General features: G+C 48.2%; 1 protein-coding gene across 7 annotated transcripts in view; it reads left to right on the forward strand.

Moving 5' to 3' along the window:
• The window catches only part of HECTD1 (HECT domain E3 ubiquitin protein ligase 1), a 101,958-nt gene that overhangs the window by 68,584 nt on the left and 15,282 nt on the right, over positions 1-18,092 (forward strand). For all 7 annotated transcript variants that reach the window (XM_075926972.2, XM_075926976.2, XM_075926970.2 and 4 more), the window contains 2 exons: positions 8,047-8,203; positions 8,856-9,078. In XM_075926972.2, coding sequence (XP_075783087.2) covers positions 8,047-8,203; positions 8,856-9,078 — 380 coding nt within the window. The remainder of the gene's footprint in view (positions 1-8,046; positions 8,204-8,855; positions 9,079-18,092) is intronic.

Raw genomic sequence — 18,092 nt, forward strand, 5'->3', positions numbered from 1 at the left:
AGGGAGCCTGACTGAGGATCCCCACTGGTCTGCTTGCCAGATAAACCAGTGTACCATATTTTGCACAGCCCTGCTGTAGATTTAAGTGTTTCTACAATATTTATATCCCAGTTGATTTGTAATTACAGGATAAAAATGAGAAAGTAATCAGTTTTTCAATAATCATGTGCTGTAGCATTTGTGTATTTTTTTGTCTGATTTTTATAAGCAAATCGTTTTTGAGGGAAGTGAAACTTGGAGATACTCAAGATAAATCAGACTCCTGGAAAGGGGTATAATAGTCAGGCAAGGTTGGGACACACTGCTGTGGTGGGCCAGCATTACAGTAAACGTCCGATAATCTGGCACCTTTAGGACCCAGGGGGTGCCGGATTATCAGATATGCAGAGTACCGGAAGGGGGGCTATGAGGAATCTGGGGTGGGGTGGGGTGGGCGGGTCAGCGAGGAACTGCACAGTGTGGGAGAGGGCGGCGCTGTGGGACCAACCCGGCAGCACCCCAGCTGCTCTGCCCCCGGCTTCCCCAAGTCCACCGCTGCTGAAACTGACCAGCGGCTGACTTGGGGAAGCCAGGGGCAGAGCAGCTCCGATTGTCTGGCTGGCCGGAGCGCTTCCGGGTTCCAGTTGGTGCCGGACAATTGGAGTTTTACTGTACTTCAGATGGAATTACAGGAGTTTGGGAAGAAAAAATATGCATTGTATTTAAAAAATTTTGAACACACACACATGCGCATATCTTGCCTGACCCATTATGGTTGATTCCATGCTCTGGTTTGGCTTCTTGATAGGTATGATGTCACAATATGTATCTGCTTTGGCCTCAGAAAAGGAGGTGGCCAGAATGGATGTTTTAGGAACTAAAATGAGAAACATAAGATGTCTCTGATGGGAGTGGTTCTGAATTTCTTCTTAGTTTTTAATTCGTCCACATCTTTTCAGATATACTGAACACCTACAAATCACCTTGACTTCACTGGAATTCATTTGTGCTCATCACTTCTCTAAAACAGGCCATTTAAATGCTAGGAACGCAACTTAAGGCATCCACGGTTGATAGTTTTGGCCTATTGTTATATTTTTGTAGGTTTTCTTAAACATTTCAGTTATTTTCATGGGAATTTGTGAACAACCTCTTGTGGCTAATTTAATATGCATATTGAAGTGTTTTTAAATTGTCTTTGTTAGTGGATGAGACATTCTGGTAAGCTTGTGCTTTCAGTATAAACTTTGAAACTATTTCTAAATATAGACCAGTAAATGTTTTCCAGTTACTTACGTATAACTCAATCTTAGCTTTACAAGAATTTTAAATCATGGGCAATAAACAAAAGTTCATGGTCTGTGACCTGTCCAAGTTTTACTATAAATGCCCTTGACAAAATGTTAGTTGCTTTGTGGGCCCCAGAGGCTGACTGCTGGCTTCTGCCCCCATGGTGTAGGCTGACTGCCTGTTCTTCTGAGGATCACAAGGACCACTCCTGGGTGGCTGTGGGACTGCAGTTGCTTAGGGTCCATGCCCAGGACTGCCACTACTCCCATGTCCCTAGAGCTAGTTGCCCCAGTAGGCCCTGGGTCTGCCACACCAGCTGCTGCAGCTGTGGAAGTCATGGAGGTCCTGGAAAGTCATGGTATTTATGACTTCTGTGATAAACTCAGTCATAATTGTTTTTCCTATCAGCTTGTATTTATGAATAATATGTTTGGGAGTAGAAGGGAGTGCATTTGTAGTTACAAACAGTCAGTTTGTGTATAGGATTCACAATGTGTATTTAATAGTAGCATTTCCAAAGTGTAGGTTGCAAAGCACTTCATAAAATGGGTAAGTATAGTTAACTCCCATTTTTCATTTGAATAAATAGAGGTTTTGACCTTTCTGAAGGTAACTTGTTAGATGTTGAGACTAGAACCTCAGTACTCATTTTAGTTTGTTTCACCCTTTAGATAACTCTGCCTTATTTTGTAACTAATCTCTTTTGTTTAAATATCAATCAAAATGTTTCTTCTTCGAGTGGTTGCTCATGTCCATTTGAATTAGGTGTGTGTACCACATCTTCCAGAGCGTTTTCCCTAGCAGTACCCATAGCGCCGGCAGGGTGCCCCCTGCAGTGGCGCCGCCATGGTGGGGCATAAATACCCCTGCTGGTGCTGCCCCACTTCAGTTCCTTCTTACCACCCGTGACAGTCGTTGGAGCGTGTCTCTCTCTTAGATCAGTTAATGGTTCCCATTTTTCTCTTAGCATTGTAGATAGTTCTGAATAGTTCACTTAGTTAGATAGTTAGTGTCTCTTTGTTTTTCCTTCTCCCCCTTCGGGGGTGAGGAATGCCAGGACCGCATGGCTTTAAGGCGTGCGCTGTCTGCACAAAATTCATGCCCAAAGGAGACCCTCATGACAGTTGTCTGAAGTGTCTGGGTGAGGGCCATCTTACGGACGCCTGTAAGATCTGCAAGTCTTTTAAGCTGCGCACTAAGAGGGGGAGAGACTCTTGTCTAAAACTTCTCCTCATGGAGGCGGCTTTACAGCCGGCACCGGCTGGGCACTCTGCAGTGCGCAGTGCACCAGCATCCACGCGGGATGCTCCATCCCGGGGCCGGGCCTCGGCATCGAGGGCCCAGCACCGGTCTCATTCTCCGGCACTGAAGAGGTCAAGAACGTCTCCGAGCCGAGTATCCAAGTCGGACGTACATCACGGTGCCGAGTCACCGGTGCACAAGTCCACATCCTCCACGGTGTGGCGTAAGTGAGCGGGACGTCCAGTCCAGGGCAGTTACCCTTGCACCGACCTTCCATGCCAGACACCTTTGAGGCAGTGCAAGACCTCATTAGTGTCTCTACCTCCCCTCCATCGTTGGTTGAGGCGGAAGGGTCAAGGTTGCCTACGCCGAGGCCGTTCTGGCTCCTGCTTCGCCTCCGCACGGGCATGACTGGATGGCTCCAGCCACTTATGCAGCGGGACCGTCCCCTGTGGGACCAGTACGGCTTGCCTCCTCATCAGTGCCGGTCTCCACGCAGGCCGCCAGGCTTCACCTGGCACCCGACTGGGCCCGACCGTCCTCGGTGCTGGAACCTCTCCCAGACCCCATCTTGGCTGCACCGGTGCCGTACCACTCTAGCCATGTGGCAACGTGTACGGCACCATTGTCCTCGACACCAGCGCTGAGGTCATTTATCATCTGCGCCTCCCTGGCCGGAGTCCGACTACTCGTCGGATTCTGATGAGGCATCGTTCAGATCGGAGTCCTCGGGAGCTTCCTCGGCTCATAGATCCCATTCCCGGCACCGACGTGATCGTTCGTGGGTGCAGCAGACTTGGCTGCCTCAACCACAGTGCCCTTTCTGGACACTGTGGTCTTACCACCAGTGGCAGGGGCCTATGCTGCCCTCCTGTGGTGTCAGGAGCCTCGGGCTGCTGAACGCAACCATTGGCATTGTTGTCACGACTCCCTCCTTCCCCCCAGAGGTCGCTTGCCTCGGATGCCGCGGCTTAGCCACAGGCCTCAGTACCGGAGCCGCTTCCACAAGCGGTACCGCCTGTCCAACCGGCGCCTCAACCGGTTCCTACGCCGGGTCCGGCACCGATCCAGGAGTCGTCGTCATCCATCATCTCCTGATGAAGCCTTGGTGGATCTCACACCGGCACTGCCTACTATGGATGCCCGAGCGTATCAGGAGCTGCTTAGGCGTCTGGCCTCCAATCTGGGTGTCCCTGTGGAGCCAGTAGTGGAGGACACGGATCCCATGATTGACATCCTCTCGGAGGATGCGCCCGCCCGTTTGGCTTTGCCACTTAATAAGACCGTGGCCAAAATTACCAATGCTTTGTTGCAGACACCGGCGACTCCGTCTCCTACCTTAAAAGGAGTTGAGAGGCGCTATTACGTTCCCCAGTCGGGGCACGAACACCTGTACTCCCAGCCTGTCCCTGGGTCCTTAGTCGTTCATGCTGCGGCCCAAAGGGAGAAGCTTCCCCAGATGGGGCCGTCCCCAAAAGCTAGGGAGCCCAAGCGTCTTGATCTGATGGGTCGTAAGGTGTATGCCACCGGTGGGGTGCAACTCGGTATTGCTAATCAGCATTGCTAATACCTGGCAGGCCATGGATAAGTTTAAGGACAAGCTGCCTGCCGAGACCCGTCAGGAGTTTGCGGCCAAGACCTCTGAGGGTAAAACCATCGAACACACGGCTCTCCAGGCTTCCCTGGATGCTGTCGACTCTGCAGCCGCACCATGGCGTCGGGTGTGGTTATGTGCTGTGGTGCCTGGCTGCAGGTGTCTGGAATACCTCCTGATGTCCAGACTACTATTCAGGATCTGCCTTTCGACGGCAAGGTGTTATTCTCGGAGCATATGGACTCGAGGCTCTATACGCTCAAGGACACGAGGTCTACTCTACGGTCCTTGGGGATCCACACGCCAGCTCCTCAGTATTGTCAGCTGCCCTACAGGCAACAGGGGAGACCGCAGTCCCAGGTCACCTGTGGGGATTACTGGAGATGTCGTCCTCGTGCTCCTAGTGGGGATGCGGGGGCTGCTGCTAGCCCCTCGGCCTCAAGGGGTCATCAACGTCGCCCGAGAGGGGACAACCCCCGTGGGGTTTGTCAAGGTCCCTCCCAGCAGCACAAGCACCAATTTTGACAGGCTGCTAGAGAGTCGCGCACCAGCCTCCCACCCTGGTCCCCTGTTTGGGGCCAGGTTATCCCGGTTTGCTCAGGCCTGGGCAGAAATCACGACCGATGCCTGGGTGCTAAGGAAAATCAGGAGTGGCTATACCATCCCTTTTCTGGGTTCGCCCCCTTCTAACCCGCCCATCCTGTCCCTCTTCAGGGACATCTCTCACGAAGACACCCTCCACCAGGAGGTGCTGGCGCTCCTCCAAAAGGGAGCTGTGGAGAGGGTCCCTTTCCATCTGGAGGGCAAGGGGTTTTATTCCCGATATTTCATTGTCCCATCTTAGATCTCAGGAACCTCAACAATGCAGTCGTGAAATCCAAGTTCAGAATGGTAACCCTGGCTTCTGTCATTCCAGTTCTACAGTTAGGAGACTGGTACGCAACTCTCGATCTCAAGGATGCTTACTTCCATGTGGCAATAAGCCCAGCCACAGGAGGTTTCTCCATTTTATTGTTTCCCGATGCCACTTCCAATTTACAGTGTTCCCATTTGGCCTTTCAACAGCACCAAGGGTCTTTACAAAATGCACGGCAGTTGTAGTGGCGTTTTTCCACAAAAAAGGGGTACACGTGTTCCCGTACCTGGACGACTGGCTAATGTGCGGTCATTCCTACGAACAAGTCGAGGCCCATGTGTCCCTCACAAGGGCCCTCTTCGTAAGGCTGGGACTCCTGCTAAACGAGGAAAAGTCATTGTTGACTCCCTCTCAGCCCCTAGAATTCGTAGGTGCCCTCCTGGACGCCAGGGTGGCGAGGGCACTTCTCCCCAGAACCAGGTTCCTGTCCATAGTGGAGCTGGTCTCTGAATTAACTCGGTTCCCTATCACGACCACTCGGGTCTGCTCGAGACTGCTGGGTCACATGGCGGCATGTACGTATGTGGTATGCCATGCTCGAATGAGGCTCAGGCCTCTGCAGACCTGGTTGGCAAAGGCATTCAATCAGTCCAGGGGTCTCTGGGACACGGTTCTCACAGTGCCTCCGGAGGTGAGGCCTCCTTACAGTGGTGGACTCAGGAGGCGGTGGTGTGCAGCAGGGTTCCCTTCACCGTAGCTCCCCCCTCGCTTACACTGGTCACAGATGCCTCGGACCTGGGCTGGGGAGCACACTTGGAGTGTCACAGGACCTAGGGTCTCTGGTCCCCTGCAGAGTGGGCTCTGCACATAAATGTCCGGGAGCTCAGGAAAGTCAGGAGAGCGTGCAAGACCTTCCTGTCTAAGCTCTCTCGCCGTTCTATCCTGGTCTGCATGGACAACACGGCGGCTGTTTTTCACCTCAACAGGCAGCAGGGAGCCCGGTCGCCTCCCCTCTGTCGTGAGGCTCTGTGCATAGAGCACGACATAGTTTTGCAGGCAGAGTACCTGCCGGGTGCAAAAACCTGCTGGCCGATGCTCTGAGCAGGTCCTTCGGAGCCCACGAGTGGTCTCTCAAGGACTTGGTTCTTCGTCAGGTCTTCCACAGGTGGGGCTGTCCCCTATTAGACCTATTTGCCTCGGCACGCAATACCAAGTGTCAGAGTTACTGCTCCCTGTTGGGGCTGGGGGAACACTCCTGGGGGGATGCCATGATGGTGATGTGGCCGGTGGGCATCCTCTATGCTTTCCCTCCGTTTCCCCTAATTCTCAGGGTTCTGACCAGGGTCAAGACCGTCAGGTCCACGGTCATCCTGATAGCCCCTCGGTGGCCCAGACAATTCTGGTTCCCTATATTGATGGACATGCTCAGCGAGGAGCCTATAATGCTCCCACCAGCTCGGGATCGCCTGACCCAACTTTGGGACGGAGGGACCCTGGTTCACCCGAATCTCAGCTCTCTCCACCTGATGGCCTGGTTTATCCATGGCTGACCCAACCGGAAAGGGAATGTTCCCAGAAGGTACAGATGGTGTTCCTAAGTAGTAGGAAACCATCTACTAGGTGGTCGTACACGGCCAAGTGGCGGCGTTTCTCGTCTTGGGCATCCAGAAGGGGAGTGCACCCGTCCTGTGCACCTGTTCCGTCCATTCTGGACTACCTTTTTGAACTTCGCTCCAGTGGCCTCTCTACCTCCTCTGTCAAAGTCCATGTGGCATCTCTCCGCCTTCCATGTTGGTTCGGCAGGAGTTTCCCTGTTTTCAGACCCTGTGGTCAAAAGGTTCCTTAAGGGTTTAGATAAGTTGTATCCCTCGGTTAGACCCCCTCACCCCACTTGGGACCTCAACCTCGTGTTGTCTAGGCTTGTGTTGCCCCCTTTTGAGCCGCTGGCCACGTGTTCTTTGAAGCACCTCTCTATGAAGGTTGCATTCATTGTGGCCATTACATTAGTTCGCAGGGTCTCCAAGTTGAGGGCGTTAACTGTAAACCCGCCCTACCTAGTGTTTTCTGACAATAACGTGAGGCTCCACCCTCATCCGGCTTTTCTCCCCAAGGTGGTGTCACCGTTCCATTTGTCCTAAGAAATTTACCTCCCGGTTTTCTTTCCAAAACCCCATGCCTCCCCTCAGGAGCAGGTGCTCCATTCCCTGGATGCTAGACATGCGCTAGCTTTCTATATTGATAGGACTAAACCCTTTCGCAAATCCACACAATTGTTTGTCGCTGTCGCTGACAGGATGAAAGGGCTCCTCATATCGACCCAGAGGTTGTCCAGTTGGGTCGCAGGACATATCAGGGAGTGTTATGCCTTGGCCGGGAAGGTCCTGCCCCGGGTTACAGCGCATTCCACCAGGGCGCAGGCGTCTTCTGTAGCTTTTGGAGCGTAGGTTCCAATCACTGAAATCAGGGCGGCCACGTGGTTGTCACTCCACACCTTTACGGCGCACTACGCACTGGCACAGCAGGACAGGGAGGACACAGGAGTGGGCTCTGCAGTCCTCTGCTCTGTATTGTAAATATGTATGGTTTATCAGTGTCACAGTGCACTTCATACAGTTTTTTTCTGTGTTTGCTTGGTTGAATAAATTTGTTTGGATTGTTCATTTTTCGTGGACTTCTCTTTCTGAGTGCTCCGACCCCTCCTCCTTAAAGTGGGGTTGGCTTGGAAGTCACCTAATTCGAATGGACATGAGCATCCACTCAAAGAAAAGAATGGTTACTTACCTGTAACTGTTGTTCTTCGAGATGTGTTGCTCATGTCCATTCGACTCCCCTCCTACCTCCCCTTTGTCGGAGTGTCCGGCAAGAAGGAACTGAGGTGGGGCAGTGCCGGCAGGAGTACTTATGCCCCGCCATGGCGGCGCCACTCCAGGGGGTGCCCTGACGGCGCTATGGGTACCGCTAGGGAAAACACTCTGGAAGACGCGGTGCGCACACCTAATTCGAATGGACATGAGCAACACATCTCGAAGAACAACAGTTACAGGTAAGTAACCATTCTTTTTTTTGTGGAATCTTGTTTCAACAGGAAGAAGAGGAGTATGAAACGAAAGGTGGACGTAGAAGAACGTGGGATGATGACTATGTACTGAAACGTCAGTTTTCTGCTTTGGTTCCTGCTTTTGACCCAAGACCTGGCAGAACTAATGTCCAACAGACAACTGATCTAGAAATCCCTCCACCAGGTATGTTGCAAGAACATTGAGGATATGTGCACACTGCAGTTCCACACCCATGGCTGGCCCATGCCTCAGCCCTGTTTAATTGCAGTATAGACTTCTGATTTCTGGTATCTGTCAACGTTGCAGGATCCTAGAGCCTGGATTGCAACCTGAGTCTGTGGTCTGCCCTGCAGTTAAACAGCTTCACAGGCCAATCCCCATGAGTTTGTCAGCAGGCATGGGCTAGCCGCTGGTGTCTAATGTGCTCTGAGATTGCTTGTTCACACTGTAAAACAAGGTACTTCAGGTCTCTTTCTATGTGCCCAATAAGCAAAAGAGAGTTGTGGCTTCAGCCTGCAAGAGGTGTACCATACATATCCATCCTTAGTACATAGAAATTGAAAGGAATCTGTATAAGATGATATTAAGACTTAAAGGAGAAATTTAAGTGCATGTGGTAATTTTAAGTGAAGGATGTTGTATGTCCCTTGCAACTCTTTGCTAGTGTGGGAGAACCTGATAGTGAAATGGAATGAAAGAAAATAAGGATATAGATGTGTAATAGTAGTAAATTTTCTTATAAGAGCATATTATTATTGTTAAGTAGTGTGTGTGGAGAGTACTTAAGTCTTATGAATTTCTTGTTTAATTCTTACATTGATTTTTACAAATACAGGTACACCCCATTCAGAACTCTTGGAAGAAGTTGAGTGTATGCCATCACCTCGTTTAGCTCTTACCTTGAAAGTTACAGGTCTTGGTACAACTCGGGAAGTAGAGTTGCCCCTAACAAATTTCCGATCTACCATCTTTTACTATGTACAGAAATTACTGCAGCTATCCTGTAATGGCAATGTGAAATCTGATAAACTTAGACGTATTTGGGAGCCAACATACACGTAAGGAACCTACTATATATTTTGAAGTGTGTGTGTGTGTGTGTGTGTGCGCGCGTGCGTGCTTGCCCAAAATAAAGTCTTACATGGTATTTGTAGGTAATTGAGAAGTAACCCCCTTTTTCCTCCCTGGGTTACTCGGGAGCAGGTCACACTCACAGGTGTGCCGAGGCGCCTGATGATTTTAACATAAAAGGAGATCCTGAGTACTCCAGTGGTGGTGGTGTTTAGTTGGGGAAACCCTATCCACCCCTTTGCTGCTGTCCCTTGCTCAAACATATTATGGCGGTGCCGCCACCTGGCTGGCCTTGTACACAGTTAATGGTGTGCCTTGGAAGCCTCCAGGAATAAAATTATTCCAGCAATAATTTGGATCTAACTCCAGAACAACAATTACAAATCATAAATAGTATATATCTTATAGATTACAGTAGGAAGAACAACCTTTACTTAACAACTTAAACAGAATTTAACAGATTAACAGTGAATAACACTAACAAAGTACATAGAAATAATAGGAACATATCTATCTGGCATTTGCACTGCCCCTATTTATCACACACCAGAGTATGCACTCCTCAGGACTGTCAGGACCATACTCTTGGTTGCATGGGCACGCTTGAAGATTTTGCAGCTGGAGTAGATGGTTCTAGTCTCCTTCTGCGTACTGGGTGCAAAGTAGTACTTCTATCCACAGGTACAGCCAAAGGGCAATCAGAAGCAGCCTGCTTGATTCCAGTCCAAAAGGCTCTAAATTCAAGTCTGTAGCTGCCACCTAACAGCTCTTGGACTGGCTAAAACTCCACAGCAGCCTGGCTCCTCTTTTCCAAAAACAAAGGAAAACGTCCACAGACTGCTGAGAGTCTCTCCCCAGACACATGGAGAGACCCAGGCCCCAAACAGAAAATCACTTCCTTCCTGGTTTCCTCAAGGGCTCATGACAATTTTAGTCTTTGGGGCTAGATTACAGCACACAGGCTCTTTCCAGAAAATAAGCCAAGACACCTTTAGTAAGGGGACTACACCAAATTTTGCAAAAACAAAATTTGGTCACTTAAATTAACTGAAAACACTATTTTTTACACCAGAATATGCTGGCTAAAAGGTTTAAATAATTTTTGTTTTCCATCAGAAAAAAGTCATGACTATTTTTTTTGAATGCTAATCATAAATATTTGCTAACAAAATTAAAAATGAGTCCCCTATTGAACTGTAATTTTAGTGCAAAGAAAATGTTTACTATTACAAATCACAGAATAATTCAAATTAGTTACAGAAAGAGTAATGGAGGCTTTATGACTTTCTGATTCAAATTTACTATAGTAATTATTCAATACAATGAAAAATATTTGAAGTTGAAATTCTACAAATTTAAAACTTCCCTTTTGCAAGCACATAAATAAAAAATTATATTACATATATTTAATTTCTTGAACTTTCCTATAAGTGTAATCTATGCGAAATGACTTTGCCTGGTCAACGATGGGACTCACCTGCTAGTTATAAATATATGAATGCACCTATAATGGTTTTATTTGAGGGTGACTGGCTAAGAAATTGTTGTAACCTTGTATTAAGATCTGACGGCCTTTTTCTTACAAGAAGCAAAAAAATTGATACCATATGGAACTAATAATTTGAGGGAGAGGAGAGGGATTTGCTGTAATGGATCAGAAGATGGTTGATATTTCTTTCTGCTCTTCTAAAAATTAGTGTTTAAAGAGGTGCAGGGAAGTAGTCAGCATTTCTAATAAAACAGGGCTGCTAGAGCCTACTAGGGATGTGAATTGATCCCTGGCCATACTTTGCAATATAGACTGCTATAAAACCCACTTTTTTCTTATGGTCTTTTTCTTGTATTATGTTCCATTGCTTGTGTTATAATTTATCTCAGTTATTTTATTGCAGATTCACTCTGGTTTTTTGTAATGCTTTGTAGAGTTTGACATGGTTAATTTTGTGTAACTTACCTCATTAGTGAAAAAAGTGAGGAGTCCTGAGGTACCTTTAAGACTAACAGATTTATTTTGGCATAAGCTTTTGTGGGTAAAAAACACTTAGAACTATGGAGTGGAAATTGCACAGGTTGGGTTATGTGCGTATATATAGATAAACTAGCATATCAAAAGAAGGAAGTAACTTATCAAGTTTAGGACCAGTGTTAATGAGACCAGTTCGGTTAACATTGTTCCCAGATCTGATAAGTTACTTCTTTTCTGTGAGTATGCACGCACATGTACACTCCCCAGCTTTTTGTGATTTCCGCTCTTTGCATCTGACAAAGTAGTAGTTACCCACGAAAGCTTAGGCCCAATTAAATCTTTGTCTTTTAGGTGCCACAGGACTCTTCATTGTTTTTGCAGATAAAGACTAACATCATGGCTACCCCTTTCACTCAGTGGTGAAATTAGTGTTCATTACAGTGGAGAGATTTCTATTCCATGAGTTGTGAAGTATGATACACTAATAATGATGGGATATTTTTGTATTTTGGTTTTTTTCTGAGTCCCTATCCTAGTAATCTCTTTCACTGACAGTGTATGTTCTTTGATGAGTGTCCATGTGCATGCTCCATTGTAGATGTTTTGATGCCCTGTGCTTATAACTGAAGATTTACAACATCAGTACCCCAGGAGGCGGTGGACATATGGTACTATATTGTGGTGGTGTCAGCATGCAGCTGGCACGCACCATCTACCATCCGTCAGTTCCTTCTCTACTGCCCTAAGTTTAGATCAAAATTCAGCAGCTCTTCTCGCTTCAATGTTTCATCAGATAAGATACCCCTCTTTTATCCTGCTACCCTGGTTTATTTTGATCCATTCCATAACCCATTCCTTTAAAAAAAATCCCTTTTGTCCACTCCACCCCTCTTATCCTTCCCTAACTGGCTTTCTTCTTCATACCTGGTTCCCTTGGTTTCAAAAAATGCCTTACTTGCATGCTGTCTGTTTGGGTCTCAGATGGGCATGCTCACTGCGTCCAATGATTTGGGGAGGCACATATCTTACAGAAATGCTTTCACTCAGAGCTGGTCTTAGAGGTGGGCTGCGACCACATTTTTTTTTTTCTTCGAAAAATTCCCTCCCCCCCCCCCCCTTTTTTTGGCTTGACAAATTTTTGTCATGTGTGTGGTTTTTTTTGTTTTTTTTGTTTTTTGCTTTTTTTTTTAAACCCATCGGGCAAGCCGGGCGGTTGCCTGGAGCTGCCAGTTGGTTAGGACTGGCCCTGTAAGGCTCTACTGTAAGAAATGATCAGTAAGGTCAGTAAAGGCACCGGGACTCCAAATGAAACTTCTTATGGAGAAATCCCTCAGACCGTTTTCAGAACTGGAGTCTCGCACTCCACCTTGCACAGTGATTCCCAATAGCAGCCTCAGATCAGGGTCCTCTTCCACCTTCTCTGGACCCACCAGCAAAGAAGCCTACTAACCAGAAACAGCAGTCTTTTCCGCAAAGTGACTTGCCTTCAAAGAAACAGTCTTCCAAGGCATAGTCTGCCTCGGTACTGATAGTACCATCCTCATCTGATTGACAGGCATCAGGTATGTCCAGACAGACAACTCCCAGGGCACTAAGGCATTGAAACAGCTGTGTCCTCTATCTGACTAAATCTAAGAGCTAAACACTCGCCCCAGCACTGCTGGCAACAAAGGTGACCACAGTGCCGGTACCGCAGCAGTCACTTAAACAACCTCCCAAGCTTTTGACACTGACCGTGACCACCCCTTACTGACATCCTTGCCAAGCTTCATGGTGCTGCACTGGCTTACATCCCACATGGACCTAGCTAAACTTTGGTACCAAGCACTCCATTTTTTGGTACCGATGCTCCCCTGTGCACTGGGGGGCCTAGCAGATAAATGACATCAGCCAGATCTGCTCCTTCTTTTTCAAGCCACAACAAAGAGGAGGAAGACGTAATCAGCTTTCCTTGTCAGCATCCCTCTCTAAAACAGACACCACAGCCACAAACACACAGCTACCAGGGCAAGCATAGTAGATATTCCCATAACTTCCACCCATCCCTCTCCCTATAACTTGGCCAGGATGGGACAAATAAGCCTTGTACAGAGCCCAACAGTCCAATTCTACAGTACCCCAGGCCGTAATCTCACAGTCTTAGTCACCATACGCTCTGCCCCTACCTGAAGCGCAACAAGATGACTTTGCTGACATAGAGGAGGTCCCTGAAGGTGACAACATCACTCCCACACATGTCATCATTGGGAAAATCATGCCTTGCTTTCTAACACAGGGAACAGTTTTAGTTCTTTCCAAGACCTCTTCAAGAGGGTAGCAAATTCACTGGACATTTTACTGGCCAAACTGCCTGAAACCATTTCTTTACTCTGCCAAAACCACGGCCAGATCATTAACAACAACAGTTCTGATATACAGAACATGGTGGCTCCACCTCTCTGGTTTCCCTAAGGAGACACAGAATCACAGATGACAAAATCAAGACCACTGTGTAGCATCCCAACCCTCGCCATTTTGCCAGATGTTTTGAGTAATTGGTCCAGGTTTCAACACCTCCTGTTTGCTACCACTCTACCTTTATAGACCTTCCATACTACCTGGTCTGGAAACATGTTACAACAGACAAATAGGTGCTGGAAATCATTTTCCAAGGTTACTCTACCTTTTTCCTCTCTGCACCACCTACCCAACATCCTTCCTGTGAAATCCCTTTACAACAGGAGAGACAGCACCTGCTTGAACTAGGAACAATAGAGGTGGTTCTTCACAGCACAAGGAATGGGATTCTACTCCCAATATTTTCTCATCTCCTAAAATGACTGGGGAATGGAGGCCCATCTTGGAGTTAGGTCAACTAAACAAGTTTGTAAAGAAATAAGATTTCAGACAAGTTTGGCAAACAGATTTCAGCACTACAACAAGGGTATTGGTTGTGTTCCTTTGACCTACAGGATGCTATTTTAATATTACAGGGCACCTGTACACAGAAGATTACTGTGCTTCACTCTCCACAACCACCATTATCAATACCGTGTGCTACCGTTTGGCCTAGCCATGGCCCCTAGGGTCTTTTAAAAAGTTCTGACAGTAGCAGTCACTCACTTTCAAAAGTCAAGAGTCATGATATTTCCGTATCTGGAGGACTGCCACATAACTACTCTGTTCCTTCAAAAGGCAGTAGTAAGTGCAGATCTCACAGTCAATCTCTTCACAACTCTGGGCTTCCAGATAAACTAACAAAAGTGGCATCTCATCTCTGCATAACAATTGGAATTCATTGGGGCTGATCTGAAATGCAAGCACAAATGAAATTCCCACATCATTGCTTTGTAGCTCTGATTACTCTGGTCACAACTATTATCAAGAGCCCGTAGGTATGAACCAGATGATGTCTGCAGTGGCTTGGTCCTATATGTCAGCAACGATGTTCATTGTAAAATATGCCAGTCTTCATATGCGTTGCCCCAAAGGATGGCATTATACTTGCTTTATCCCCCACAGGTATTCCTTAAGCAAACCCTCAATGTTCCAAACAGTCAAATGCTCTCTCAAATGACTGTTACAGCGCCACAACCTGTGTACAGGAGTGTTATTCCAGCAGGTGCCTTGCACACTTATGCTCACGACAGACACCTCTCTAGAGTGACAGGGTGCACATCTCAACAGCCACACCATGCAGATTTGATGGTCATTGCACAAAACATCATCTCACATCAATGTACTTGAACATTGTGCAGTCAGAAGTGCTTGTGAGCACTTCTGCCAAATCATCTGCAATAGGTCTGTTAAGGTACTCACTGACAGCATGTTATGTATGTTTTATATTAACCATCTGGGAAGGGCATGTTCATACCCCCTATGTGTGAAAGCAATAAACCTCTGGCAGTGGTACATAAATCATGGAACAGATGTCTCAGTAACTTACCTCCAGAACTCTGAACTATATATTAGAATTAAAAAACAGGGACTTGCCAACACCTCTATAAGAGTGCACCTCACTGCAATTTCAAGTAAACATAACGTGATAGAAGTCCAGGGCTCTTTGTGTGCCCAGCCACAAAACACTTTCTGAAGGGACTAAACAATGTCTTCCCTCCCTTAAAATAGCCATGTCCATTATGAGATCTCAATACGGTCCTCCAGATCTTCACAGAGAAGAACCTGTTAAGTCCATAGTCATCTGTTCCTTACTACACCTCTCAGTAAAAGTCACCTTTCTTATTGCAATCACAACTGCCAGGATGGTCAGTGAAATAGCAACCCCAATAGCAGATCCCCCATATAGAGAATACACCCTAAATTTCTCCACAAAGTTGTATCATTCATTCATCTTAACCAATCCATTAACTAACTTGTCTTACACAGCTGGCCTCCACAATCTGGAAGTACAAAAAATACTTTCCTATTACCTAGAAAGGACAGGATGGTTCAGAAAATGCCAGTCTTTCTCTCCATTGCAGAACAGTCAGAGGAAAAGCCATCTCCAGTCAGAGACTCTCACAGTGGATATCACTCTGCATCCACCAATGCTACTCAGAGCAACATTCTTACTCCTCCCTCTGCTTGCACGCACTCCACTAGGGCAGTGGTCACCTCTACTGCATTCTTACCAAGTGTGTCAATACCAGACGTATGTAGAACAGCCACACGGGATTGAGTACAAACATTTACCATGCCATAGAAAAACAGGACACACATTTTGACTTGGCTGTCCTTTCTAATATTTATATGCAACTTTCAAAGTCCCTTCTTCTATAAAAACAAAATCCTTAGTTGTCTACAGTAGAGAATACAGCCTCCTCAAAGAAGAAGAGGCTGTTGCTCCTCTTGTGCAGTAACTGACATTCTTCAAAATGGTTCTCTCTGTGGGTGCTCCACGAGCCTCCCCTCTGCCTCAGTCTCAATTAGGGATGTGAACATGTACATGGTTAACTGATGAGCCTGGACTCTCCTGCCCCTCCCCCCCAGCTGTGGTTACCCACAGCCCTCCACCCCCCCCCCCCCCATGACACCCCTTCCCCACTTTCTCTATCTGCCATTGTTCAGAGGTGGGGACAGAGCTGATGTGCATTGGGAGCTGGATTTTAAGTGGTGCTCATGGAGAGCCAGCTTTTAAGCTGGCTTCCCACAAATACCACCTCCTGTAGAGCTGCCTGCCGCCCCCCTGCCCTCCCCGCCGTGCTGCTGCTTTCCACAGCGGTAGCAGTGGGGGGGAGAGGGAGGCAGGAGGCATTGCAAGTGGGGAGCCAGTTCCCACAGAGCCATGCCCCTTCCGCCTCCCACAGAGGCAGCAGAGGAGGGGATTAGGAAGGAGTGGGGAGCAAGCTTAAACACTGGCTCCCACGTGCTCTCACATGTAAATGTGTAACTGCTGAAAAATTCAGTGGTTACACATTTACAAAAATACACAACTTTAAACCTCCCTGGGTAGGGAAGGAACAGAGGGATGGTTGACAGCATGCACCAGCTGAACACTTGCAATGCTATGAGATGACACTGTACATGCCCTTCCACTGTGTGTGCAGGGTAATACTGCTGTAAATCTTCAGCTATAAGCTCAAGGTGCCATAACACCTACAGTGGAGCACCCACAGGGACAACTATCTTGAAGAACATCAGTTGCTGCACAAAGTGAGTAGCTCTCTTTTCACTTTCTTGGATCCAAGAACTAACAGGTTTCCCTATAAGCTATTTTCACACTGGTTCCCAGAGAGTCATCAGTGCTGTAGTCAGGAGATGTGTTTGTAGCAGGTGTATACATTCCTGAACTACCTTTGATGCTTTCAGTCATATACTTCAGAGTATTTCTTAGGGTATATTCTGGAGGTTTGTTTGCAAAATATGTAGACACATCTGAGCTTCCTTTTGATATACGGGCAGTCCCCGGGTTACGTACAAGATAGGGACTGTAGGTTTGTTCTTAAGTTGAATCTGTATGTAAGTCGGAACTGGCGTCCAGATTCAGCCGCTGCTGAAACTGACCGCCAGTTCTGACTTACCTACAGATTCAACTTAAGAACCCCAAGCGTCCCCAAGTCAGCTGCTGCTGAACTGATCAGCGGCTGATTCCAGGAAGCCTGGGGCAGAGCAACTCTGCCTCGGGCTTCCTGTAGTCAGCGCTGGTCAGTTTCAGCAGCGGCTGACTTGGGGACGCCTGGGGCAGAGCAGCTGGGGTGCTGCTGGGTTGCTCCAGTAGCACCGCTCCTCGGCGCTACTGGACCAACCCAGCAGCACCCCAGCTGCTCTGCCCCAGGCGTCCTGATTCAGCCACTGCTGAAAGTGACCAGCAGTGGCTGAATCAGGACCTGGGGCAGAGCAGCTGGGGTGCTGCCGGGTTGGTCCAGTAGTGCCCAGAGCGGCTCTGCAAGACCAATCGGCAGCGCCCCAGCTGCTCTGCCCCAGGGTCCAAAACAAAAGCCTGGTCTGCTGGGGGGGGGGGGGGGGCACACTAGCTGCACCCCCCCCCCCCCAGCAGACCAGGGACACGGGGAGCAGAGCCGCAGCGGCAGCGGGGTGCCGCGCCTCTGAGGCTTTGCTCTGGCAAAGTCTCAGAGGTGCGGGAACCGCCGCTGCTGCTGCTTCAGTCCCGGTGCCTGTGGTCTGCTGGGGACCGTCCCCAGCAGACCACAGGCACCCGGACTGAAGCCGCAGCCGCGGCGCTTCCCCGCTCTTCTGAGACTTAGCTCTAGCAAAGCCTCAGAAGCGCGGGAACCCGTCTCTGCTGCGGCTTCAGTCCGGGTGCCTGTGGTCTGCTGGGGACGGTCCCCAGCAGACCAGGGGCACCGGAGCAGCTTACGAACGGGGCTTTCTCGCCCCAGAGCTCGCAGGTAGCAATCCGCTACCTCGACCTCCGGGGCGAGAAAGCCCCATTCGTAAGTGCGGATCCGACATAAGTCGGATCCGCGTAAGTCGGGGACTGCCTGTAGTTAGACCAGTGTTTCCCAAATGGTGTTCCACGGAACCCTGGCATTCTGTGAAGTGAAAATAAGGGATCTGTGAGTAAATTCCATTATAATAACATTTTATGATTTTTAA

Source organism: Pelodiscus sinensis, chromosome 5 (assembly GCF_052426305.1).
Source record: "Pelodiscus sinensis isolate ZL-2025 chromosome 5, ASM5242630v1, whole genome shotgun sequence".
NCBI lineage: Eukaryota > Metazoa > Chordata > Testudines > Trionychidae > Pelodiscus > Pelodiscus sinensis.